Source organism: Pristiophorus japonicus, chromosome 10 (assembly GCF_044704955.1).
Source record: "Pristiophorus japonicus isolate sPriJap1 chromosome 10, sPriJap1.hap1, whole genome shotgun sequence".
Classification (NCBI taxonomy): Eukaryota; Metazoa; Chordata; class Chondrichthyes; family Pristiophoridae; genus Pristiophorus; species Pristiophorus japonicus.
In genome coordinates, this window is record NC_091986.1 from 24,811,231 (window position 1) to 24,838,070 (window position 26,840).

Genomic DNA, 26,840 nt, shown 5'->3' on the forward strand with positions numbered 1-26,840 from the left:
GTCACCGACAGAGACCAATGGAAAATCAGATGCTTAAGTTGGAGTGGTGTTATAATGACAAAATATTTTTAAGTATGATGGGAGTTTTTGGTTTTGGGATACTGAGGTAAATATTTATAAGGGTTCTTTAATTTAACAAAGAAAAACAAAGTTCCATTACTTCAAATATAGTCGTCTCCAAATATTCCAAAGTGGGACATGAGAGAGACAGCTACAAGAACATTTTGTTTACCTAAACCCTATTCTCACAAAAATAAAAGCAGATTGCTCCAGTGGCATTACAACGAAACGCTGTGATCCAGAGACCTTCATGTTACAAACTTTTCAGAAATTTGTATTTATTCTTCAGGTCATTCATTTAAAGCGCATTAATTATGCCTTTTATGTTCAAAGTATATTTAAGGAAATTGTCCAAATCAACAAGCATGCATCATTTGAAAGCATGGCTAGAAACTGATCGTTTCTAAGTAAATTCTGATCTGTAAGCAATCATCCGATGAAATTAAGCTGATTGAAGGTGATTGGGAAAGCCAGGATCATTTCAGGAATTCACGTGCATCACCGTCACTTCAAGTGGAGGTCAGTGGTATTACGGCCAGAGACGACTGGCCAGCACCAGCATTTCTACCTGGACAGGAATTCTTCAGATCTGAATCGGTTGAGTGCAACTTTGTTGCGGCCGCCATTAATTAACCAAGTGCTGCTGATAAAGAGAACAGTTCTACCTTAAAATGCGTTTTATTAATAAAAAGGTCCCCGGGTCACATTTGGTAGAAGGATGCAACTCCTGACAACGACCGGAAGCGTGCTGCGCATGCGCTGTGCAGAAAACCACCGAGCAGCATATAGTCGTTGCCAGCAACCACTCTGTTTAATAAAACAACAATAGCACAACACTTAAAACTATTTTATCATTTTTTTGTAGTGGCTCTTTCCACTAGAAGTATCTCTAAAGCCTAAACAAAAGAAAAGTCTCAACAGTGATAGTCATTTCACTATATTCAAATATTGGGAAGGAACTGCTCCGATGGTTTCATTGATAAATGCACCGATCAGGGTGGAACAGCGCAGGGACAGGAAGATCCCAGATTTGATCCCCCTGCTGGATGAATTCACTGATCTCAAGCCGGGTGGCTGCAAGCACGCTCCAATTAGCTATCGTACCTGAGATAGGGAGAGGGGGTGGGGAAGTTAAAGCCTCATGGTAATCATTACCCAGACTTGTAGTTTAACCCCAGTCATCCCAGTCACAGAAATGTAATGCGAATGGAGTTGAACTCTCTCCATTTTAGTTATCTTCACATTGGAAAGGAGAAATATTTTTTTCAAAACCAGTAGAACAATCACAATTTAATGAGTAGTTCTCCAACTATTTAATATTCTCCAATAATGTCCTGTTACGATGTTTAGCCTGGAGCTCTAATCATCACTGCGCTGGACTGCATAAAGCACAATTCTTTTAAACAAATTATTTATATCTAATATATATGCCCTATCATGCCTTCATACAAAATCATTGGGTGTCATTAACTAGAGTTTAGAAGGATGAGAGGGGATCTCATAGAAACGTATAAGATTCTGATGGGATTGGACAGGTTAGGTGCGGGAAGAATGTTCCCGATGTTGGGGAAGTCCAGAACCAGGGGACACAGTCTTAGGATAAGGGGTAGGCCATTTAGGACTGAGATGAGGAGAAACTTTTTCACTCAGAGAGTTGTTAACCTGTGGAATTCCCTGCCACAGAGAGTTGTTGATGCCAGTTCATTGGATATATTCAAGAGGGAGTTAGATATGGTCCCTACGGCTAAAGGGATCAAGGGGTATGGAGAGAAAGCAGGAAAGGGGTACCGAGGTGAATGATCAGACATGATCTTATTGAATGGTGGTGCAGGCTCGAAGGGCCGAATGGTCTACTCCTGCACCTATTTTCTATGTTTCTATGTTTCATACTATATATTTGGGTCATTCTTCACCACTTCTTCCTTACAACAGTGATTTTTGGTATTGAAGAAGAATTCAACCATGTTTTAAAAGGGTATGCATTACAATTGTTCATTTGCAGAAAACCGTCTTCTCCATCCTCTCAATGGTGTGAAGCTATATTGTGGAGATATTTGCTGATTTTGTTCTGGACAGTTTAGTGCAAAGATGGGATAATTTACAGTGAAATATAATCACCCGGATCCAATTTAAAAAAAAACATTATAATTGCTCAGTTTTTGTCCCACGTTAAGTTGATCCCTGTTCTTTAATTTGCTTGGATTAAATGCTTTTTGATGCCAAGAGGATGGATGGTATTCTGCTCGAGGACATTCACCAATGTCTCATTAGCCAGCTATCAGGGCATAGGAGGTGCTGCGCACGATGAACTACATTGTCCAACTCTTCCCTTTTTCCTTTGCTCCCTGCACCCGCTCCCAGCAAGAGACAAATGCCACAGCCTCAGACATAAGTCAAAATGGCACAGTTCTGATCGGGGAGCATTCTGACAACATTCAATCTATGTCCTACTACATAGACCACTTGATAGCAGAACATTTTCCGGTTTCCGGACTGCCCCGCCAAGGATCGGCCCGGTGTCCGGATTCCAGGACATTCTGGATTCCGGAACTCCGGATTTTGGACTTCGAACCTGTATTTTCTTTCCCTTTTCCACAAAATAAGAAACCAATATAACTATCATTTAAAGTGACTTTGATGTGCATTGCTGCTGGCACCCCTTATTTAATGAGAGCTTTGCCACACTTTGGCCTTCATTAAAGTTCCGACTTAAAAGGGGAAAAATTACAAGGATTTGTCGAAAGCAAATAAATGATACTAAGTGTAAGCTAGCTTTATTACGTTTTGTGTGAGGCAAGCTGCATTTTACAAATATGAATTTGCAGTCTTTTATGGAAATAACTTGAAGAAAGTTCTTAAAAGAGCAGCATTATATCTTCCTCAAGGGCCATTATACCATCTTTTACAGCTTAGGCTGGCTGCACCAGTATCTGGGCTTTAGAAACCTTCTCAATTGGATAACAATTCCCTTTAAAATTACCTTCAGAAGTTTGGAAAAACCTGCTGCACATGAAACATACTAGCTTGTTTCTTCCTTATTTTGTCGAACCTGTTGTTCCAGACTTTGCTTTAATATGATTGGTTGCCATTGAAACCACCCTCTACTCACCACACCTGTTAAATCTCCAAACCCCATATTTTCTTATGAAACCAACATCTATGGTGAGATCAAACATGTTAGCATGGCAAATGCGTGCTGTTCCGCAAAACAGCAAATAGAACAGATTCTTTTCAACCAATTTGTTTCACCGAATGCAGCAAAGCAACAGTTTTGAGGAAGGGTTCACATCCTGAGATGTTAACTTGTCCACATTCTCAATAGAGGCTGCCCGACCTTCCCCCTAAAACCTGTTTAAATTGGTTTAATAATTCAGTGCACCTGGGCCTGAGTCCCAGATCTATTTCGCCACAGCTGAATTTCAAATTGGACATGTTAGGCAATAAATAACCATTGACATGTGATTGCATCTACCAGGTTGTTTCTACAGTGTTGCTTGCAGGCCTGGACTTGAGATCACTGTATAGTTGGGATCGATCAGACCTCATAGTATGCAAACTTCCCCTAGTGTTAAGGTAGCAAAATTGCCAATTATTTTTCTTGCTCCTCCTTACCACTTATTGGAATTGATAGTTTGGTTGCTGTTGACTCATGTCTACTGGGAATTGAATTATCCCAACTCTTACTTAGACTTTCAGTGCAAGGAGAGATCTTTTATTCCATCTCACTGGACTAGCCAAAGAGCCACAAATGTAAGGTTAATGTTAAATATTGGCCCGGATTTCCCGGGGCCAAGACCCTGCGCAGTGCATATGCGGCCGTAAGTGCGTCGCAAGTTCCAGGTTCCTGTGTGCGCTGCGCATGGACGGAAACCCAGAACTTGCGCTCTGTCAAGTTTAAGCTTGACTGATCTTCCACATCCCCAGTCATTGGGCATTCACCTAACTACTGCCCAGCGAATGCCTGCAAAACTCTTACCAGTGTAAAAGTTTAAATAAATAAATATCAAAATATTTTTTTAATTATTTAAACATAAAAAAACTTTTGAATTAGTTATCGGTTATTTTTAGCCCCTTTAAAACATTTAAGTTTATTTTTCAAAAGATTACATTTGTTTTAAATGTTTAATTTTTTAAATTATATTTTCACTAATTTTGAACATGTAAGGATTTCATTTTATTTCAATGTTGTGAAATTTGTGTTTTTTAGAGGATTCCTATTATGCTTATGGGGATTCCATACGTAAATGGAATCCTCGTAAGCATAATGTGCATGCCCCTTTCTAATTGGTTGGACCGCCCACGTGACCCCAGGGGCACTTGCGAACCGCGTGCTCCCTGGGATACTTGGGCCTTTACGCACACGTACGCCTGCACACACAAGAGCGCGAGTGTTCGAACCAACAAGACCATCAGGCAGGTTTGTATTTTTCTTGCAGTTTGGAGGCATTCACCCAGCAAATCCAGGCCCATTGTCTTTGTAGCTTATGTCATGTGGGGTATCGGAATATATATTCAACTTTGTTAAAACAACAATGAACATCATCATCATCATCATAGGCGGTCCCTCGAACGAGGATGATTTGCTTCCACACCAAAAGGAATGAGTTCACAGATGTTTTAATGGAGGACCCGATATTCCAGTCCTGAACTCCAGGGGTGGAAGATGCATGGATTTTTTTAACGTGTGGTGACCGTTGCACATCAGCCACCACACGGGCTTGACAGAGCTAGGCCTTTATCCAGTGGCAAGAGTTAACCAGGATGACTGGAGACCTGCTCCACTGCACGGACCTAGTGTGCACACATATCGCAGTGTGGGCAGGCCCGTGCTGCCCCTGGGCCCTCGGCTCTTCTGGGCCCCGCAGCTTGGTTTGCCGCACCTCCGCCAGGGTATCTCGCCGCTGATCTCTCACTGCTCCTCCGCCATGATTTCTCGCCGCTGATTTCTAACTGTTCCTCCGCCACGCTCCCTCGCCGCTCCTCCACCACAAAACATTCGCCGCACTTCCGCCACGATCTCTCACCACACCAAACATTTGCCGCACCTCCACCACGATCTCTCACCACTCATCTCTTGTCTCAGCCACGATCTCTCACCGTTCCTCCGCCTCAATCATTCGCCGCACCTCCGCCACGATCTCTTGCCGCTCATCCGCCCCGACCTTCCCGCTCCTCCGTTGTGCCTGAGCTGCGCCGATGTTCCTGCCCACGCTCCAAACGGCGGCCTGGGTTTTGATGATGTCACCCAGTCACCCACCTCGAAGTCATCACACACTTGGGACGACTCGCGCTGGAAGTTGTAGTGGCGTGCTCCAGCTATTTATACTCTTGACCTACGGCGGTGCCCCCACAGGCCGGGGCGGGCCACAATGCCCCAGGGCCCATGCCCCAGCCCCCCCACACTCCCGACCTGTGGCGGTGCTCCCCCGCCACCCCGACCTGCGAGAGAACACTACCTCAGGTAGGGAGCCCAAAGGGCTGGAGCGCGGGCCCCCGGAACACCACGGGCCACCCCGACCTGCGAGAGAACACCACCGCAGGTCGGGAGTGTGCGGGTTAGGGCGTGGGAATGAACATTAGTACTGTAACTGACATCTGGGAAGATTTCCTGAGTGCTGTGTGCTGCAGCATTCATAAAAATGACCTGCATCAATGTGCTAATGTAGAAAAATTGCCAGATTGATTTCCTTCACTGCTCACTCATTCTTCTTGCTTAAGGAGGATAAGATATTCCAGGCCACAGACTTCTCATTACGTTAGTATTAATGTTGTTCTACATCTGTCCAGCAGGAGTCATGGTTCCAGCAGGGAAGGTGGGATTCATTCCATTTGTCAATGTGGGAATGACAAATTTTGGAACTCCATCTGGAATTCTGCAGAAACTCACACAGTTCGAGCAAGTGAGTTCCTGAGACAATAGCCCTGGCTCTTACGCTAATGTCCTTGTTGATTGACATTTAAATTGATGAACCACCCTCACATAATAACGTTTTTTTAAACACACCAATATATATTGTACGGTACTATAAAAACTTCCAAAAAAGTGACACCTTCTCCTTCCATCGATAGAATCGTACTTTGTCGGTGACTTCAGCTTGCCAGTCGGATCGCTGTATTAAACAAGATAAAAGGCAGGCTCAGAAAAAGCCAAGAGTAATGTGATTCAACCAATGTACTTCACACCATTTAGCAAAGCAAAAAGGGTTCACTGAAAAAGAATGCATTTAAAATGCATAATCAGACTGACGATTTAAGAGACACATCTATTCATTTTGACATCACAATGAGATCAGCGTTTTTAATTAGGGACATAGTGGATGTAACTTTTGTAAAGTTGTATGTTATTGGGGTCATGCTGTTAAACCAAAAGTAGAAAGAAAAGAACAGAAAGAAGTAAAAGTTATTTTCATTAAACAAATATTTCCTTCTGCTTCTGCTAGATGGATTCAAGATATATATGCATTTGCATTTTATTAAATAAAGCAACAATTTATTCTGTATATATTTTCTCTTTTGCTATTCTGTATAGCTAAAAGAAAAAAGCCCGCTACTGTTGTACTGCACCAGACAAAATAGCAAAGTTATCAAAGTGAAGTAAAGCAAGCAGTCACGTTTATTAACAGTACCTACCTTTTTACAGTCTGTCCTCTTGTCTTGCTACGGGGTGGACAAGACAGAACTCCATGATTGCACCCTCCAGTGGCTGCATGGAGCTCTGCTTACCATCCTCCATGGGCCAGTGATATTTGTATTTAATATAAAAGCACTGATGCCTCAGTGAGGTCCTTCCATTAGTTAAAGTAAAATGATAGTATCAATGTTAAAAGAATTACTAAATCAATTAATAATGAATGAATCAAAAGCAGACCGTACACTACAGCCATTCAAACTAATGCAAAGCAAAAACGACCCTATGCATCTGTGAGATAGTCTCACTTTTGTCAATGCTAGTTGGAGCAAGCAGTTCTATATCACACTTTTGAGATCGATGTACTAAATTCCTTCGCTTAGCTAAAGATGCAGTATACAAACAGTATGAGAGTGACTCTGCTAAATTACTCTTGAGATTTATTAGTATTGCATTAATGAAAGATGCAGATGCCACAATATTTCATAACTCTCTCATAGATAGTGTTGGTTTCATGAGCCAATAGCATAATACATGCACCAAGGTCAGTTTTTTAAAGGATTTTCTACCAGACGTGTATGGTACACCTAGAAGCAATTGTGCAGCAGCCTGTTCTAATGCTAGCTCAAGCCAATCAGCAGGAAAGCCAAAGGTCATCTGAAGCAGTTTCTGATTAGCTTCCAGAAAGGAAAAAAAACAGATTGAGAAAAAAAATGGCGATTTACAGAAATCTGGAGAATTATAAAGATTCACACACGTGAATCAGTTGCAATTGCAGAACCATTAAGCTGCTCCACAGGAAATGAGCATCACTTTTCTGTATCGGAATTCAGATCCAGAATTTCAAGCAGCCGAATATTTCTACCTGTTCAGGCTTTCATCAGATTTCACTCGGTTGAGTGCAGTTCGACCATAGTTGACATCAGTTGGCAAATTTCTGTTAATAAAAAAAACAGTTTTAATTTATTGAGGTGAATTCTTATCCTTTAAAGTTGATTAGCATCCACATTGATGTACTGATGCATTACAACCCTTCAGGAACTTTGGCCTTTTATGCACCCCCTGCTTCCTTCGCTCTACCATTGCCGGCTGTGCCTTCAGCCGCCTCTGTTAACTAGCCCCCCATTCTGCTTGTGAAATATTCTCCAGCCCTACACTTTCGGTACCTCCAGCTCTAGATTATTGCTTGCTTCCACCACCTGCATGCCACCATTGGAGGTGAATCTTTCAGCCATGTCTTCTGGAATTCTCTTCCCAAACAATTTTAGCTCCACTGTCCCCCTCCCTGCCTTCAAATGCTTCCTAAAATCCTGTCTCCTTGAATGTGCTAAGGAGATTCTCCCACCCTAAATTCTTCAACTTCGTTCTCAGCGCTCACAGCTGCCCTTCTAAAGCTCTTTATGCGAAGTACATGAACTTAAGTTGGTTTTCCCGAGGCCAAACACGGCGCACCAACCCAGTTTCGACTGTTTTTACCAACGTGGTTGATGCGATGGCATCTTGAGCGAAATTCCGCTCTATGGCTATTTTTCAGCAAACCGGAAGTCGGTCATAATGGGGGCGGATGTGCGGGGGTGAGAGGAAGGTCGCACACCAGAAGGGCGGAAGTTGGGGCCGGGTGGGTTGCCCGCCACTGTCAGTCACCACGGCTCTCACCTTTCACTTAAAGAGGAGATCGGTGCGATTCTTTCAAGTTCGGTCCATTTGGGGCCACCAGGGAGGGTGCCGGCTGGGCCAGCGGCCTGGCACCCGGGGGCATAATTGTCGGCCTGACATGGCAGTCGGCCGACAAAAAAAAAAAGATGGAAACCGCGGCAGTAGGTCTTCCCCTTTAATGGCAGCTGCGCCGCCATTTTGCAAGTTCTCCAAGCCCAGTGCACCGGCAGAAAAAGTTATCCGGTGGCACTGAACGGCGGCAGCAAGATTTTCTCGGTGGAATTTCGCCTTCGGGGAGTGGCGAGGGGGCGGGGAGGCACACCGGCGGTGCGCACTGATGATGCATTTTGGACGGATCGGCAGCAGTGGAGCGGTAGTAGGGGGGGGAGCGGGTCACCGGGATACCGCAGGAGCAGAACTTTCAAAATGGCAGCAATTCCATGAAAAATCGGCGGCCATTGCACTCTGCAGTGAGGCCGCCGAATTCCGGCGGTAAGAAGCCTTAAGGGAAGGGGCAATTTTGGCCCTTGTGCGTCTAAACAATGGCATATACATCTTTCTTTTTTTGTTCTAAAAATACAGAATTTCGTATCAATTTAATCAATAAATATAATTTATTGAGGCTCATTTCAAGCACAATAATGAATTAAAAGTGGCACGTGTTGATGTAATGGTCCCTTTTACTTTTTAACCATAATTTTAAAGATATTGTTCAACACTTACGGAGATTCCTCTGTAGGTTGTCTATTTCTAATCCAGTCGCCATCTTTTAGTAAGCGAGCCCGCTTCTTAGTTTCCTGAAGGACCTCGTCCCTCTCATCAGCTGAAATTACATTTTTACGATTTTTCAACAATTATGATGAATAGATATCTCTGATGAAGGCAAAAGTCGATCAGAAAGTAGCAATGTAGGAAAAGGAAACGGCCAATCAACTTATCAGACTCACCCATCATTTAGTTCCGCTGTTACACCAGCCATTTTAATCTCTATCCTTTTTCTATTCTGTAATGTGCAAGTCCTCCACTCTCATAGGAACAATGGAACAGGAGGAGACTATCCAGAACCTGGTGAATCTGAACTGCATCCCCTCCAAGGCCAATATAACCTTCCTGGGGTGCGGTGTCCTGAACCAAATGCAGTGCTCCAGATGGGGTCCAACCAAAGCTCTGTACAGCTGTAACATAACCTCCACCCCTTTGTGTTCCAGCCCTCTTGAGATAGGTCAGCATTCCATTTGCCTTTTTATTTCTGCTCGAAAAGGAATCTGTACGATTTAGTTTTCAATGCTTCAGCTGCGTCAGCAGGGTAGCTTTTCCTTTCTGGGCATCCGTCAAGTACACTTGTGAGGAGGCAGCTAGACATATCTTTTCCTGCCTCAGTCCACACAAATGACCTAGGTATTCCCGGAGCAGGTCTGCATCTACATATCAGGATCCAAGATTGGGTCTTCCTAGCAGCCACGAGGCCACCAAGTGCCTCCATGTTTCCTCGAGGGGCTAAAAATAAATGATTTTACTTGCGTGGAGAGTCTTTGGCCTGCACCGGGATCCCTGCAGACCCCCCACAGTTAGCAAAGTGCCCAGGGAGAGGACATAGCGCTAGCTTTTAATGGGCGCTTCTGTACTGAGGTGCCCAATGAGCAGAGTCTAAGGAAAGTGAGGTGGAAAGCCAGGAATGTCCCATTGCACTTCAATAATTTAGGCCAAGTTCCCTCTCATAGAGAAGCCCCAGGATATCCTGGCAAAGCGCAATGGGGTCAATAAAGTGTTGCAATGGTTATTTATCCCTTTCTCATAAGAAATTAAAATAAACTGAATCTTGTCAGTGGTTATAGAAGGTGACATTTTCCCACGTGCAATACTGGGACCTCTTTTTGTTACTATTATTAATACAAACATCACCTGCTCCTTACGAGTCTTGATCACTTTATCCCAGCACTATGAAAGTGCTAGTTACTGAAAGGTATTTGTTTGGGTGGTGACTCCACTGAAACAGGAACTGTAATCATTTTGGTCACTTTGTGATTACTTTGGGTTGAATTTTACACTGTGCCAATGGGCAAAAGCTGTCATGGAAGATAGATCAACTAAAATAAAAGAGATGATTTTGATCTAATTTATATTCAAAGTATTCCTCACTTGCATATCGTCAGTATTTGTTAGATCTACCCTTGGCCTAACCCTGGCCAGGGTATAACTAAGAACACACGAATGGAAGGATGGCAAAGGCTGCCTGGTGCCTCAATGCTCACACTATCCATTAGCTGGTGCCCCCTTGTTTACTATCACTCTCCAGATGCTTCGTGACATTGCTTGATCATTCAATGACATCCCGACTGGCATTAATTAGAAGACAATAGTGAAAATATATTCAGCTTCTCATATTTACAATTGGACCCAAAAATAAAAGGATAGTTCATGAATGTATAAATCCCGGCAAAAATGCAAAAATTACAAACCTGCTTTCGAATTTGGGTTTTTTCTATCTGCGAATGTCTCTGTTAATTTTTTAAATAGCGACATTTTCAAAGATTAGAACTTGCTGCCTCTTCTTCAATGGAGATAAATTCTGCAACAAGCTCACCTACAAGCAAAAGGGAACAAAGTTTAGTCAAAGTTCCTCGTTCATCATCTGTTCAATTTTTCATTTCTATCAACCCCGGGATACAGGTTAGAGCTTTGGAGGAACGCGTTTGCACAAAGCAAATGAGCAAATGACAAAACAGAGAAAAACCCAAAAGTTTGCAACAGCCACAGAGATGGGAAATTATCAGTGAGACTAGCTTTGTGTAGCAGTCCAGTTTTTCTTTGTTTCCTATCTGTGAGTGTGAGAGAACACATTCCTAAATATGGGATCATGAATCAGGTGTGAGATAGGTTTGGGTTTATAGACAGTTAAGAATTGTTAAAGGGACGAGAACATAAGAACATAAGAAATAGGAGCAGGAGTAGGCCATATGGCCCCTCGATCCTGCTCTGCCATTTAATACGATCATGGCTGATCATGGACTCAGGTCCAGACTCCTGCCCACTCCCCATAACCCCTTATTTCCTTATCGGTTAAGAAACTGTCTATCTCTGTTTTAAATTTATTCAATGTCCCAGCTTCCACAGCTCTCTGAGGCAGAGAATTCCACAGATTTACAACCCTCTGAGAGAAGAAATACTTCCTCATCTCTGTTTTAAATGGGTGGCCCCTTATTCTAAGATCATGCCCTCCAGTTCTAGTCTCCCCCCTCAGTGGAAACATCCTCTCTGCATCCACCTTGTCAAGCCCCCTCATAATCGTATATGTTTCAATACGATCACCTCTCATTCTTCTGAATTCCAATGAGTAGAGGCCCAACCTACTCAACATTTCCTCATAAGTCAACCCCCTCATCTCCGGAATCAACCTAGTGAACCTTCTCTGAACTGCCTCCAAAGCAAGTATATCCTTTCTTAAATATGGAAACCAAAACTGCACGCAGTATTCCAGGTGTGGCCTCACCAATGCCCTGTATAACTGTAGCACGACTTCCCTGCTTTTATACTCCATCCCCTTTTACATGAAGGCCAGAGGAAGAGGAAAGGTTAGGCATTATGGAGGAAATTTCACAACAGCAATGAAGGAGATGTGGGAGTCTTATTTCAAATCAAAAATATTAGAGACAAGAATGTCAACAAAATCAAGTTCAAAAGTAAACTATCTCTTCACCTGTAAATTATTATATATATATTGGTTGTAGAAAAAAAATCTGGTAGCAACACATTGTAAAGGAATTGTTTTCCTTAAAATTATACTAAGCTGTCTATTTCTCTGCACCTTGAACATTTTGGTAGATCACAGTATTTAGCATATGATCCTTGACTACCAATAACTGTTCTGCATGCCTTCACTGTGTTCCTGAATAATATAACTGTATATTCTAAGAAGACATACAAACAATGCTAACCTCCTTGCAAAAACATGTTTAGATTTACCAATTGAATTGTTTATGGGAATAAAGGACTGTCAGTGGTAGAATTTTCACCTATAAGACCATCCCATTCTAATCCAGTGCAGACTTTCTGCACACCTAAGTTCTGGCCAACCAAATTGATTATGGAATAATTGCATATTATATGCTTGCAACATTTTAATGATGTGTAAGAACAAAGGGATAGAACTTTGGTATTGTCCATTTTGAGGCGTTAATCCCGGTTTTGCGGCAACTGTAGCGCCTTATGAAATTTAACACAGTCTACCGCAAAATTTGGCTTCAGCACCCCAAGAGGGAAATGGATCGGTAAATCAGTCATTGCACAATTCTCTTGGAGCGGGGAAGTCAAAAATCATTGCGATAAATTGCCAGAGCAAATGTGGATGAGGCGATGGTCTTAAAGGGGATGCAAGATGACTCTGCACAGGCGCAGGTTCACCATCGCAGTCTGGTCAGTGTTGCGGCATGGCTGAGGCTGGAGCTCGCCAGCGTGCCCATTGGTTTTCCAACACGGCCTTGGAGGCTTTGATGGAGGCTGTTGAGAGGTGAACAAATGTCCTGCAGCCAGAGAGTGGCAGGAGGTCACCACCAAGTGGTTTTCAGTGTTTGTGGAGGTCGGTGGCACAGCGCATGCCTGCAAGGAACACGGTACCCAGAACTGCGACACAATGTCGCAAGAAGTTGAATGACCTCACGCGGGTCGTCAGGGTGAGTATCCTTTCCATCAACCTTCTTCTGTTTGTTACTGCAGGCGAAACGCGCTCACAACAGGCGACAACAAACGCGGACCGGAGGTGGGGAGCCTGAGCTCCAGGCCCTCACGGAGGTGGACAAGCAAGCGGCCGCCCTCATGCGTGCACAAGTGGGTGCGGTAGAGGTCGGGGAAGCCGAGCCCCCTGGGGACACTGACGGTATGTTCATCCCCTTTCCCTCTTAAATGAGACCATTTACCCCTAAAACCACATGCATTGGCCACTTTACATATAAATGCCCAATGGAACCTCCTTCTTCCCTACCTATCCTGTTGCTCACCCCACTTCCGTCGCTTTGTGCTTAGAGATAATGAGCCAGAAGCGCAACAGCCTGTCCTTGAGGTGTCCACCTCCAACGACGGGGGAGACGAGCAGGAAGGGGGCGACAGCTCTCTGCCACTCCTGCAGGATCTATCTGCTCCAGACAGTGGGGACACCACCTCGATGGACGAGCCGATCTTCCTGGGGTTTGACAAACCTGAAGTTCCTCGACCCAGTGACCTGCAGCAACGCCCAGCGGGAAGGGAAGCTCGGAGGCCAGCTACCCAGAGGGTGAGTCGGTGCCTGAGTCCTGCGGAGCCTGGCTCAGATGAGGACCTGGATTTGGAGGGTGTGGCGAGAGTCTCAGGGGATGCACAGTGAGCTTATGGTTGCATTGGCAAGGGGCCCACAGTGCATGGATGCACTCGCTGTGAGGTTGGGGGAGGCCGCCTCAAGCATTGCCCGTGACTCTGAGCAGACCATCGAGCCCATCTTGGCAAGTACCAAAGGCTGTTGGAGTCGACGAGCAACCACGGGGACCCAGAGGTGATGGTGTGTGCCATGGCTGACATGGCAGCAGCTATCACAGCACAGGCCGAAGCGACTCAAGGCCTTCGTGATGTGATGCAGTCACTGGTTGGTGGGTGGCATCAACTCTCAGTCTGCTGTGTTGCAGACTCAGTCTGCTCTCATGCAGACTCAGACGCAAGCACTGACTGCTGCCACCCTCTCCGGAGCCCCCACAGTCCAAGGGGGAGCTCACAGTGTTGAAGCAGGCCAGCGATCTGTGTCCGGGCCGATTGCTCTGTATGCTGAGGCTCTGCACTGGGGAAGTGGCAGCATGTCGATGGAAATGGAAGTTGCTGTCCCCTATCACGATGACAGCATTCCGGCTCCCACCACTGCCACTCCGCTTTTACGCCTGCCGCGATCTGCACCCCACCTATCCCAAACTGCTGCCGCCCATGCCGAGGTGGTGCAGTCCACAGCTGGGCCTTCCCGCCCAGAGCTGGGCCAAGGCATCCTGGTAGGAAATCTGCAGTCTCAGCCTCACAGACACAGCAGCCCTCAAGCAGCCTTGCTGCAGGCACCACAGACACATTAAGGAGGGGCGCTAGGCGTGGGAAGGGGGGAAAGGGGAAGGGGTGGGAAATATGAGAGTAAGTCACAATAATGACATGGCCTACCATGGCCAGATGCCCACATCTTGCAAATATAATACCGGTGGATTGAATTTGATTCAAATCGGTCCCCGCGAAGAGTTTAGCTTCCGGACAAACGTCATCCACTTTGGTTCAGCTTCTCTTGTTTTAATCACAGATCACAGAAGGAGGCCATTCGGCCCATCGTACCAGTGCCAGCTCTTTGGTAGAATTATCCAATTAGTTCCACTCCACCTCCCCCTCCCGCCAATCTTTCCCCATTACCCAGCAAATTTTTCATTTTCAAGTATTTATCCAATATTTTGTTGCTGACGTTTGATGACTGTTATTCGTGGGAGGGTCTTGACATAATATGGCTTGTGGGAGCCAGTCTTGCATTTCAGGTGGGAGAGGCATTTGTATATATAATCATGAAGTTGCTTGTGTGTGATGCTGTTTCAAGGCTCATTTGGTGCATTCTTTATTAGTTGCTGGTGTGCTGCTTGAGGGCACACTCTTGTTAGAGATAATAAAATGTTGATTTGACCATTTGCCTTGCCATCATGTGTATGAATGGAGAAATTCACGGAGCTGTGCCATGAGCCCAGCACATAACGATGTGACCAAAAGGCCCAGTCATCATCTGGTCGTTGATTCATCGGAATCGATGCAGGATGAGGCCCTGAAGTGCGACCCTTGCAGCGGCAGCATTGGCACAGTGCCTCTTCTGTGGCTGTTGATCTCCTCCTCGTCTGCCTCGCCATGTTGCGCATCGTCATGCTCCTCTTCCTCTGCCTCCTTCTCCTCTCCCCTCATGATGGCCATGTTGTGCAGCATGCAGCAGACCACATTGACGAGCAAGACTTGATCAGGGGAGTACCAAAGGCTGCCTTCTGAGCGGTCAAGGCATCAAAAGCACTGCTTTAGTACCCCGATAGTCTGCTCTTTGAGGTTCCGGGTGGCCACATGACTCTCGCTGCACCGATGCCCAGCACGGGTGTTGGGGCTGCGGAGGGCTGTCATGAGCCAGGTGGTTAGGCCAGAGCCTTTGTCGCCGAGCAGCCAGCCGCGACCTTCATGTGGCGGTTGGAAGAGTCGAGGCACAGTGCTCTCCCACTATCACGGTGCTATCCTGCTCTGCCAGGATAGCGGGCATTCACCGCGAGGATGTGCTGTGTGTGGTCGCACACCGACTGTACATTGAGAGAGTGGTAGCCCTTGCGGTTGGGAAACACCTCCGCATTCTGGTGTGGTGCACGCAATGCCACGTCGGTGCAATCAATGGCGCCCCGCATCATCGAAAAGCCCGCTATCCTGGTGAACCCACATGACCGTTCCTCCTGTTTCTTCCTCGTCATTGGAAACTTTATGTAGTCCATTCTCCTGCGGCAGAGAGCATCGGTTGACCTTGCGGATGCAGCAATGAGCAGCAAATTGCGAGAAACACTGCAGATGTCCCCTGCTGTAGTCTGGAAGGAGCCGGAGGCATAGAAACTGAGCACCACGGTGCGACGGACAGCGAGGTCCTGGTCCCGATATCAGCCTCTAGGTCTGGCTGCAGGAGATGGCATAGCTCGGTGACTGCCTCCTTGTGGAACCTCAGCCTTTAAACGCACTGCTCCTCAGACCTGTCTAGGTATGAGACGTGCTCCCGATAAACCCGTGGGGTGGAAGGGGGTGGAAGGCCTCCTGCCCCAGGGTCTCCTCAATCATGACCCCACATTTCCAATCTCCCTTCTCTGTAGACGTCACCTACTAGTTGCTTGCAGGAGGCGAAGGTGACATGCTAGCACTGCACCCATTTAAATGCACACCTAAAATCACGACTTAACTGCAACTTTGAAGACAATCTGCCTCAGCAATCCCAGAGATGCACGCACTGTAGCACTCCCCGTGAACTCTGAGTAACCCTGTTGCTCATCCCTTTAATTACCCTCCTGGTATCGCCCAAGGGAGCTGAGACTGCTTGATGTTCAGCAGCTGTCGGTAAGTGAGGCGCACAAACCGAGGTTCACATCCGGGCCACTAGCGGGACGTTGTATGCGTACTGACATCATGATCTGGCTGTCGTTAAATGGCGAGGCCATAACTGTTAGCTCCATCAGTAAAAGTCAACCAAAGTTTCCGGGCGCCATTAAATCCCTGTGGCCGGGCGTTAAGCCATGAGCGACGCAATGATACATTCTTCAAGTGATACCTCCCAAGGGTGAATCAGTTCCCAGTTTAGGTTTCATGTTTGATGGGTCCCACAAGACGTGAGATCAAAATTTACATAGAAACATAGAAACATAGAAAATAGGTGCAGGAGCAGGCCATTCAGCCCTTCTAGCCTGCACCGCCATTCAATGAGTTCATGGCTGAACATGAAACTTCAGTACCCCCTTCCTGCTTTCTCGCCATAACCCTTGATCCCCCGAGTAGTAAGGACTTCATCTAACTCCCTTTTGAATATATTTAGTGAATTGGCCTCAACTACTTTCTGTGGTAGAGAATTCCACAGGTTCACCACTCTCTGGGTGAAGAAGTTTCTCCTCATCTCGGTCCTAAATGGCTTACCCCTTATCCTCAGACTGTGACCCCTGGTTCTGGACTTCCCCAACATTGGGAACATTCTTTCTGCATCTAACCTGTCTAAACCCGTCAGAATTTTAAACGTTTCTATGAGGTCCCCTCTCATTCTTCTGAACTCCAGTGAATACAAGCCCAATTGATCCAATCTTTCTTGATAGGTCAGTCCCGCCATCCCGGGAATCAGTCTGGTGAACCTTCGCTGCACTCCCTCAATAGCAAGAATGTCCTTCCTCAAGTTAGGAGACCAACACTGTACACAATACTCCAGGTGTGGCCTCACCAAGGCTCTGTACAACTGTAGTAACACCTCCCTGCCCCTGTACTCAAATCCCCTTGCTATGAAGCCCAACATGCCATTTGCTTTCTTAACCACCTGCTCTACCTGAATTCCAACCTTCAATGACTTCAGAATCAACAGTAGCAGTGCTGGTCATATATCTCTGCTGTACCATTGTGAACAACTAGTCAACTTTTCTGTCACTGCCATGATTTCTTTTAAAAGCTACTGCAGACAGTGCACAGGTCTTTTGGCAACACAGGCGATAGTTCTTGGAGCCACGATCAAATGTGGCCAGGACTCAGACTCGATACTTGCTTCTGGTGACCAGCTGCGTGCTAGCATTAGCGCAGTGTTAGCGCCTCTACTGTTACCATTGTGAGTTGCCACCTCCAAAATTAGCACTGTGCATTGTCCAAACTGTTGAGGCTGCTAGTCCTGTGCATTGTAAAACTCTGAGAAGTGTTAGCACTGTCCGTTGCCTGAGCTCTGGGTGTTCTATGTTGTGCGTTGTTTGAACTGTGAGGAGCGTTAGAGCTGTGTGTGTGTCTGAAATGGGGATAATGTTAGCACTGTGTTTTGTCTGAACTGTGGGTGTTATATATGTTTTGTGAACTCCGGGGATTTACCTGTGGATTTACCTATACGTTGGCAACTATCTCTGTATATCAAATTACACATTGCAGGTTATAATGTTGGTTGACTGGTACACAATTATAACTCCCGGTTCCAAAATTATGTACCTTTACAGTAGAGGGCTCAGATGTTATCCATATATTCACTCTTTCGGTTTTGTGAAAAACTGTTTAATGTTTAGCGTTACAGAAAAAATATTCTAAGCACAAACAAAAGAAGATATTTCTGCAAAGCTATAGAAAATCAGAGCTTACAGGTTAATTTTAAAATCGATAATATAGCACGTATTGGAACAATGCTGTTGTAACTCCATACCTCAGATATTCACACAAATATTTACCCATGCTAGCTGATTTATCTTTCATTAAACTAGAGGCATCGTGCGAAATGTTTCTAGCAAACCTTTTTAATTTGTTTCCAAGTGCACAAAACATGGGTGTAAGTCTCAGCAGAACACATCTCTTGTGCATGACATTATCAAGACCAAAATGAGACATGGCTTGTCTGACTCTCCTCACTTTTCAAATAAAAAGAAACAGTTTGTAAAACATGTTTTTCCCCTTTTATTTCCTGTTTTTTCTTTGTTGGTGATAATTCTTTTGCTGACAGGCCAATAATGGAGCTTCAATCCCGAAGGCACAACATGCAGATTTCTGATGAGCTAACTGCTGCACTTCCAAACTCAGTTGAGCATGATCAGGCCTGGATGAGGATATCCCCTGTGGTACGGTAACATGTGCTGCTCACCTCCCTCAGTAAAGAAATGAAGAGGGTAATATTGCCCCGCGCCCCGTTCGGAGGCGGTAACTTTCCGGGACCAGGACATTTATCGCCCGGTCCGGACATTCCGTCCCCGGTGCGGAATTCGGCCCTTCCATCCCTCAACGGAGGTGGAGTGATATCGGAGGCACTCCGCATCCACGGAGGGGCGCTCCCGGGGCGGGAGTACGGCGCTGCTCACAGCACCGGCAACGTCAGCGCTACGCGGACGCTCAACGCCTCCCAAACCTCTGGGACAATGTCTCCAAGAGTGCTATCAACCCCTTCCCCCGGTGATAACCTCATTGTGCTCCATTAGTGCCCCCGGAGGCGGTAATGGGGCAATAAAAAAGGGCAATTTTGCCAGGTATTTTCTGCTGCCAGCCACGCTAGAAAGTCAAACACACTGGACTAGAAATTCGTCTGGGGCGGTGGCACAAAGCAGGCATTATCGGATCAGATGCCTGTTATATGCAGCGACTGATATTCAGTTCCTTTAACTGCAACGGAACTGAATCTCAGGTGTTGCGTGGAACGAGGGGCCGATCCGATACTGCCTGTTTAGCGCCACCGCCTGAGATCAATTTCTAGGCCACTATTGCTATCAGAACTAAAGACCAAGATTAATATCTCGTAGAGCCTATTCCAGTTGATTCATCGCAAGGATGGACTTATTCTATTTGAAGCCCGAATTATGGCTCTTGGTGCTCTGAAATTGTCCCCTTATGTGGCAGGGTGGGATTCAGGGAACTTGTGGCCAGGGGCAAACAACAGTCATCTGCTAGATATCACATGGGCAACTGTTCAGAAATTGCATTTGTGACTCTAATATCCTGACCAGGGATATGCCGCAATGTCAGAGGGAGAAGCCTCCCGATGTCAGAGGATGGTCCATACAGGCCAGAGGTACGGCAGCAAGTATCATCAGTAGTGATAATGGCGCTCATTTTAAATTTGTAACCTGCACTGCATGTAAAAAAGAACCTCCTCAAATGAGCTCCATACCACTGGAGACGTTAGCATTACCTCGTTAATATTACAGCATCACTGCTACAGCTGGGCCTACTCCTGTGGCAGTGTTACAGTTAAAAGCAATCTTACTTTAACTAAAATAAATGTTGAAAAGGAATTGATTAAAGTCCTCATTCCCTATTAAGACACCCTCCTTCTTCCAGGACAGCTTGATCAGTGTAGTATTTTAATGTTGCAACGGACAGAGCAGGGGAGGAATAGATACAGCACTTTATTCCAATGTATTTGAAGACAGTCAATAAAAGATGTTCTAGTAACAGATCTAAGGGGCTAAAAAAATTGCGTGAGTTTCTTTCTTTCCTGCTGGGCACAGTAGCTGAATAATGACAAACTGACAGTCAGTAGAAACACTGTACATTTGTAATGACACTTCATGTAACAAGCTATCACGCACAGCACAAAATTCCAGGTTCACACTTCCAAATATAACAACTGAAAACATTTGTTCTGCTTCTTGATCTACCCTATGTAAATGGTGATAGTCTTAGTGGAACAGGCTCGGGGGCAGAGTCAAGAGTTAGAATCAACTACAAAAGGAGTGGTTCATTTGTTTAACAAACTGGATGATTCATATTAAAAACCCAAATGGTTCACTAATGTCCCTTAGGGAAGGAAAGCTGCTGTCCTTACCAGGCCTGGCCTAAACGTGGCTCCAATCTCACCCCAATATGGTTGACGCTTGACTGCCCTCTGAAATGGCTGAGTAAGCCACTCAGTTGTATCAAACTGGTAGATAGAAAAATAAGAATAAAACCAGATGGATCTCTCAGCTGCTACCTAGACATCGAATCAGGACACGATAACGACACACCCAGCCCAGTCAACTCTGCAAAGTCCCCCTCACTAACATCTGGAGACTGGTCGCTAAGTTGGGAGAACTGTCTCAATGACTAGTCAAGTAATAGCCTGACATTGTCATACTTACAGAATTATACCCATCAGCCAAACGTCCCAGACTCCTCCATCATCATCCTTGGGTATGTCTTGTCACACTAGCTGGGCAGACTCATTAAAGGTGGGGTCACAGTGGTATACAGTCGGGTGGGAGTCCTCAACACTGACTGTGGACCTTGTGAGGTCTTATGGCTTCAGGTCCATCAACATCCTGGTAGTCACCATTGACTAGAATCTGAACTGTACCAGCCACATAAATATCATGGCTACTAGAGCACGTCAGAGGATAGCTATTCTGTGGCGAGTGTCCCACCTCCTGACTTCCCAAAGCCTCTCTACCATCTACAAGGCACAGGTCAGGAGTGTAATGGAATACTCTCCACATGCCTGGATGAGTGCAGCTCCAACAGCATTCAAGAAGCTTGACACCATCCGGAACAAAACAGTCTGCTTGATTGGCACTGCAACTGCTGGCTTTTATATCCATTCCCTCCACCATCGGCATACTGTGCCTACAGTGTGTACTGTCTACAGGTTGCACTGCAGCCACTCGCCAAGGCTTCTTCGGCAGCACCTCCCAAACCCAATACCTCCACTACCTAGAAGGACAAGGGTAGTAGATACGTGGGAACACCACCACCTCCAAGTTCCCATACAAGTCACACACCATCCTGACTTGAACATGTATCCCGTTTCTCAATTGTCGCTGGGCATTAATGCAAAATGGGCTACAGCGCACGGGCAGCCCGTTTTATACTCTGCCCAATTTTCTTCTCCATTCAATGTGAAAAGGATTGCCGAGGCACTATCGCTCGATTTGCATTACCATCCAAGCTAAATTTCACCCCGTAATTGTCCTGTTGCCAGCATTGTTTTTTATTCCCATAAAACAAAGTGAAAAGATTTGAGTCATATGATATTAGCTAAAGTATCTAAACCAGTTAGTGCAGTAATTCAGATGCTATTCCTGTAGAACAGGTTGATTAAACGAGGAGTTTCTAGGTGGGGGTCATTTACACATGCACCCTGTCATAACTGCATTCCACTGCTCAGGGAAATTGGAAGACAATCAAAGGCTCACCTTGGTGGCTCCAATAAACTCCTTGATCTGGATTTGAAACGTTTTTTCACAACTATATTGGGTAAAATTTTCCTGGGAAAGGTAATGGCGAGTTCACGGCGCACGCCATTATTAATGCGCAAATCGACCAGCAAGTACAGAGGATTAAGAGATATACCATGAGTTGCTAATCTCCAGAACTTGCTGGTCGATTTAAAACGCTCTGCTGTTTGCTTCGCACAAACGGAATCTCGCCCTCAGAATCCCTGTTATTTATAAGGACTTGCTGGATTTGCACATTAATTGTCCATTAAGCTCGACGCAGATGGTTAGGGCTTCTAATTAACAGCGTATGTACCCTTTGAACGAGGTGATCATTTTTAATGCAATGCCAATCAATCTCTCTAGTCTAGAAAGGGACCAATTTAAACTCTTGATTCTTGTTCCTGCATGTCGCAAACTTTTCTTAGAGATTTTGCTCCCTTTATTTATCCTTCTGTGCCTCATTCGACTCTAAGTCACCCTTATTTCCTTCTCTGTCATTTCTGTTTATTTCTCAGTCCATTAAGGTTAAGGAGATGGACTGCAGGTCCCATCGTTGACTATAGTTCCAGATGCCTCACTGTCCTTGCCGCTCTGTTATCAGCTCATAGTTCCAGCCAGTTACGACGCAACTCATAATCGTGCTGAAGGGTGCAGGAAAGAGTCTAACTAATGCCACATGCCATGAGATTCCCCGCTACAGCAAACTTTGGACCAACAATCCAATTTAGAGTGTATAAATGGTCGACATCCAAATAAAGCAGTTTAGCAGTAACTGCCACTGTTATAGACACAATTCTGCACCACTTTTTGCACAACAATGAATTGATGTTTGTCTACATGGGATGTTACTTTCAGTAATTCACTGATGAATGATACAGCATCCTTTTTATTTTATTCGTTCAGGGGAATTGGGTGCCGTTGGCAAGGCCAGCATTTATTGCCTGTCCCTAATCGCCCTTGAGTGTCTTGCTGGGCCATTTCAGAGGGCAGTTAAGAGTCAACCACATTGCTGTGGATCTGGAGTCACATATAGGCCAGGCCGGGTAAGGATGGCAGATTTCCTTCCCTAAAGGATATTAGTGAACCAGATGGGTTTTTACGACAATCCGTTTCATGGTCACCATTACTGATACGAGCTTTTTTATTCCAGATTTATCTGACTGAATTTAAATTTCCCAGCTGCCATGGTGGGATTTGAACCCGTGTCTCTAGATTATTAGTCCAGGCCTCTGAGTTACTAGCCCAGTAGCAGTAAGATCGAGACCCAGGGGAATTAGACTCGATTTGGCACATTCTACTGCAGGATCTGCTGCAACAAAAACACAAGTTCATTGCATTGGTAATAAAACAGGGTTGTCTGTTTATCCATCCTGCGATTTATCTTCTTCAATTTTCTTCCTCTCTATAATGAAGCAAGAGATTCTTGCTGCAAATGGTCCTGCGGAGCCAACAGCCATCTCCAGTGCCTCTCCCAAAATGTCAACTATTCATAGCTGAGCTTTGAAGGAAAGCATTGGCAATCACAGAGACGTTCACATGCATGCATGTTGACCACATTTCATGCGAATGAGGTTATCTCAATTAAATGTTTGCCAAACAAAAAAATTAAGCCAGAGACTTCTTTCTGTGAATTGATGTTTTGTTTGGCATGTTGTGTGTTGGTCGAATCGAGGATTGCCAGTGCTGAAGAACAACATGCTTTTTCCGTATGGAGTATTCGGTGTCAGCATCAAGCACCATCAGGTGAGCACAGGTTAAATGCAGAGTAACGATCCCTCTCCCACAATGTCTCTGAAACCCAGCCCCAGTATGATATTTTCCACTTTGCCCGGCAGCCATTCGTGTGGACTCTCCGGGAGAGCTTTCAAATCGAACGCGACTTAACACTATTTGCACAGGATTTCATTGAAACCAAAGGCGTTCAGCTATTCTTCCTGTACTGGTATAAGGACCATGGGGAAATGTTTTTGTTTTCACTACCTGGGCCATAACCTGGCAGAGTGGATCACCCATTCATTAACCTGCACCAAGTCCCACTCACCCATCACCCTGTGTTCACTGACCTACATAGGCCCCCAGTTAAGCAACGTCTCGATTTCAAAATTGTCATCCTTGTTTTCAAATCCCTCCATGGCCTCGCCCTCCCTATCTCTGTAATCTCATCCAGCCCCACAACCGCCTGAGATATCGGCGCTCCTCTAATTCTGCCCTCCTGAGCATCCCTGATTATAATCGCTCAACCATTGGTGGCCGTGCCTTCTGTGTCCTAGGCCCCAAGCTCTGGAATTCCCTGCCTAAACCTCTCCACCTCTCTACTTCTCTTTCCTTCTTTAAGATGCTCCTTAAAACCTACCTCTATGGTCACCTACCCTAATTTCTCCTGATGTGGCTCGGTATCAAATTTTCTGTCTCATAATATTCCTGTGAAGCGTCTTGGGACGTTTCACTGCATTAAAGGCGCTATATAAATACAAGTTGTTGTTGTCATTGTTGTTGTTGTTGTGAATGCATTGACTTTACTTTAAAGTCAAATCAGTGGTTATGATCTCTTGATTTTTGGTGAAATGGCAGCAATAGTTGCACTCCAGCACAGCTATCTTAATGTTCCAACAATAATGCATTTTGCTGTATTTTTGTTTTTCAATTTAACTTGCGTTAGATCAGACTGGATGAAGAACTATTAAATATTTTCATCAGCCACTTCCTTCAACTATGCAAATACGCAACTCTACTCATCCTGCTCCACTGATGAATCAACTGAGTAGCCATGTCTATGCACAAAAGGAAAAGGTGAAATGAAAATGTGGCCAGCGTCGTGATTTAAAGTGAAACCCAGGCTATTCACTGCACATGTTCTTAATGGATAAAACAGTGAGCAATTTCTACCGCCCTGTTCCTTATTGGTATAGCCTGTCCACATTGGCAGGAAGGCAATGCCACCACTCTGAACATAAAAGGCAGTGTTGGTGGAGGCAAAGTAAAGTAATTTGCAAAATCAGCAGTGGCCGATTACCCAGCTGGAAATTCAGACCGTTCCCTCCCAAAACCACAAATAGCTGTTCAGCTTGAGGCACGGCAAGTCTCCCTGAAAGAATGGAATTTGTAAATGTTGTATATGCAGACTATGGATGTACTCTCTGTGTAGTCACTGTGTGGTTGCATAAGATGGAGACTTGTTTACCTGATGTACGATCAATAAGGTTTACACTGTGTATATACATGCTGGCACCACTAGAGGGTGCAACTGGGGTTTCCTGCCCTGGTGGCAGGGCTCAGTATAAAAGGCTGCACACCATGCTTGTGCCTCACTCTGGAGTTTGGAATAAAGGACCAAGGTCACTACAGTTTGAGTACAACACATTGCCTCGTGGAGTCATTCATAAGTACATTACAGATATAACATTAAAGGTCCATTAAGCCTGCCCCCAAGAACTCACTATCTGATCATGAATCATTTCTACCCATTTAACCAGTTCATACTCCCTCATCCATACAGGTGAATGAGTAAAACAACAGAATATTTAACCAATCTCACGTTTCCATTTTTTCTGACTTTCGCCTTCTGCTCTCCACAGAGAAGGCCCCACTCTCTCCAGATGCTGCAGCACAGTGGTCATGGTCTGATGACATCACTGGCACCTCAATGCTACTTTTACTGGAACTCGTGGAGGTGGGGGAGGCCCACCTGGTGGCAAACCCGCCAGAGAAACTTAGTGGGAGGCACAAGAGTGGCCAGAAGAGCCATGGTAGGTTCAATCTTTTAAATATGGGCAGGATTCCTTGGGGGCCAGGATGATCAGGAACGCTCCTTCGGACCCTGCAAGGAGTCCTTGGGCCTCTCCTGCAACAATCTTTTCTCTCCCTCCCCCGACTGATATCAGCTGTGTAACCACCCTCACTCACCTCCCCACCCCGCTACCATATGCCGGCTTCCACCTGTATTGTATGCACCTGTGAGGATGCTCACAGGTTTGTACTAACAACAGTTTTAGTGTCCCCCTCCCCTTTTATAGGGGGCACTTGAAAATTTTTGATTTTAGTGCCCAAAAACCCCCCCAAAAAACACAAAAATCACCAAAAAAAACAAAAACAAAAAAAAAAGGGCACGTGTAAAGTGTTTGGAGTGTCCCCCAGATCGGGGGGCACTTGATTTAATGTTTAATTTTGTTTACCCCAAAAGAGTTGTACTAGCAACAGTTTTAGTGTCCCCCTCCCCTTTGAAAGGGGACACTTGTAAAATATATGGTTTTAATGCCCCCCAAAAAAATCACAAAAAACCCCACAAAAAAACAAACAAAAAAAAAAACATTTATTAAAAAAAGGGGCAGTTGTTCCCTCCCCCAAAAGAGTTGTACTAGCAACAGAGTGGCGCAGCGGAAGTATGCTGGGCCCATAACCCAGAGGTTAATGGATCGAAACTATCCTCTGCTAACTGCAATTTTAACAAAAGAGTTGTAGAGCTGTTGCATTGTGAGTGGCTTAGCCAGTCATGTGATGTTCACAAGACTTAATAAAACCCCATTCAGTTGGGGCTAGGTCATCCACGATGAGGTATGCAGTTGTGAACCTCATGGATGAACTGATAATATGTAGTGTGATTGTTAAACCTTTGTTAATAAACCAACTAGTTCTTACTAGCAATGTGTTGCTATGAATTCTTAAGCAAAGAACCCAGGAAGCAAATACATCACACCACTACCGGCCTGGACATCATTCCCGACAGATTCGGTTGGGAGAGAGGTGCAAAAATTCAAAATAAGGCCTTGCCATTGAAATCAGCAAGACCTTACTTCCTTCCCAACTTTCAGATTATGTCACACACTTCAGGCCTCCCCACACACCGATCACTCTTTGACTTAAAATCGACCCCTTGCTGTCCTGTGAAATATTTGATTATCTCAGTTTTTAACTATCCTTATAAGAACATAAAAGCTTAAGAAATAGAAGCAGGAGAAGGCTATTTGGCACCGCGAGCCTGCTCTGCCATTCAATAAGATCATGGCTGATCTGATCATGGACTCAGCTCCGCTTCCCTGCCTGCTCCTCATAACCCTTTACTCCCTTATCGCTCAAAAGTCTGTCTATCTCTACCTTAAATATATTCA

General features: G+C 45.2%; 1 protein-coding gene across 9 annotated transcripts in view; it reads right to left on the reverse strand.

Moving 5' to 3' along the window:
• scel (sciellin) overlaps positions 1 to 26,840 on the reverse strand; it is a 94,540-nt gene that overhangs the window by 55,559 nt on the left and 12,141 nt on the right. For 4 of the 9 annotated variants that reach the window (XM_070891383.1, XM_070891378.1, XM_070891377.1 and 1 more), the window contains exons 2-6: positions 10,804 to 10,928; positions 9,068 to 9,167; positions 7,554 to 7,625; positions 6,111 to 6,170; positions 629 to 703 (exon numbers count right to left, since the gene is read on the reverse strand). In XM_070891383.1, coding sequence (XP_070747484.1) covers positions 629 to 703; positions 6,111 to 6,170; positions 7,554 to 7,625; positions 9,068 to 9,167; positions 10,804 to 10,867 — 371 coding nt within the window. In that variant the 5' untranslated portion in view covers positions 10,868 to 10,928. The remainder of the gene's footprint in view (positions 1 to 628; positions 704 to 6,110; positions 6,171 to 7,553; positions 7,626 to 9,067; positions 9,168 to 10,803; positions 10,929 to 26,840) is intronic. The other 5 variants (XM_070891382.1, XM_070891380.1, XM_070891385.1 and 2 more) reach the window with 2 other exon arrangements.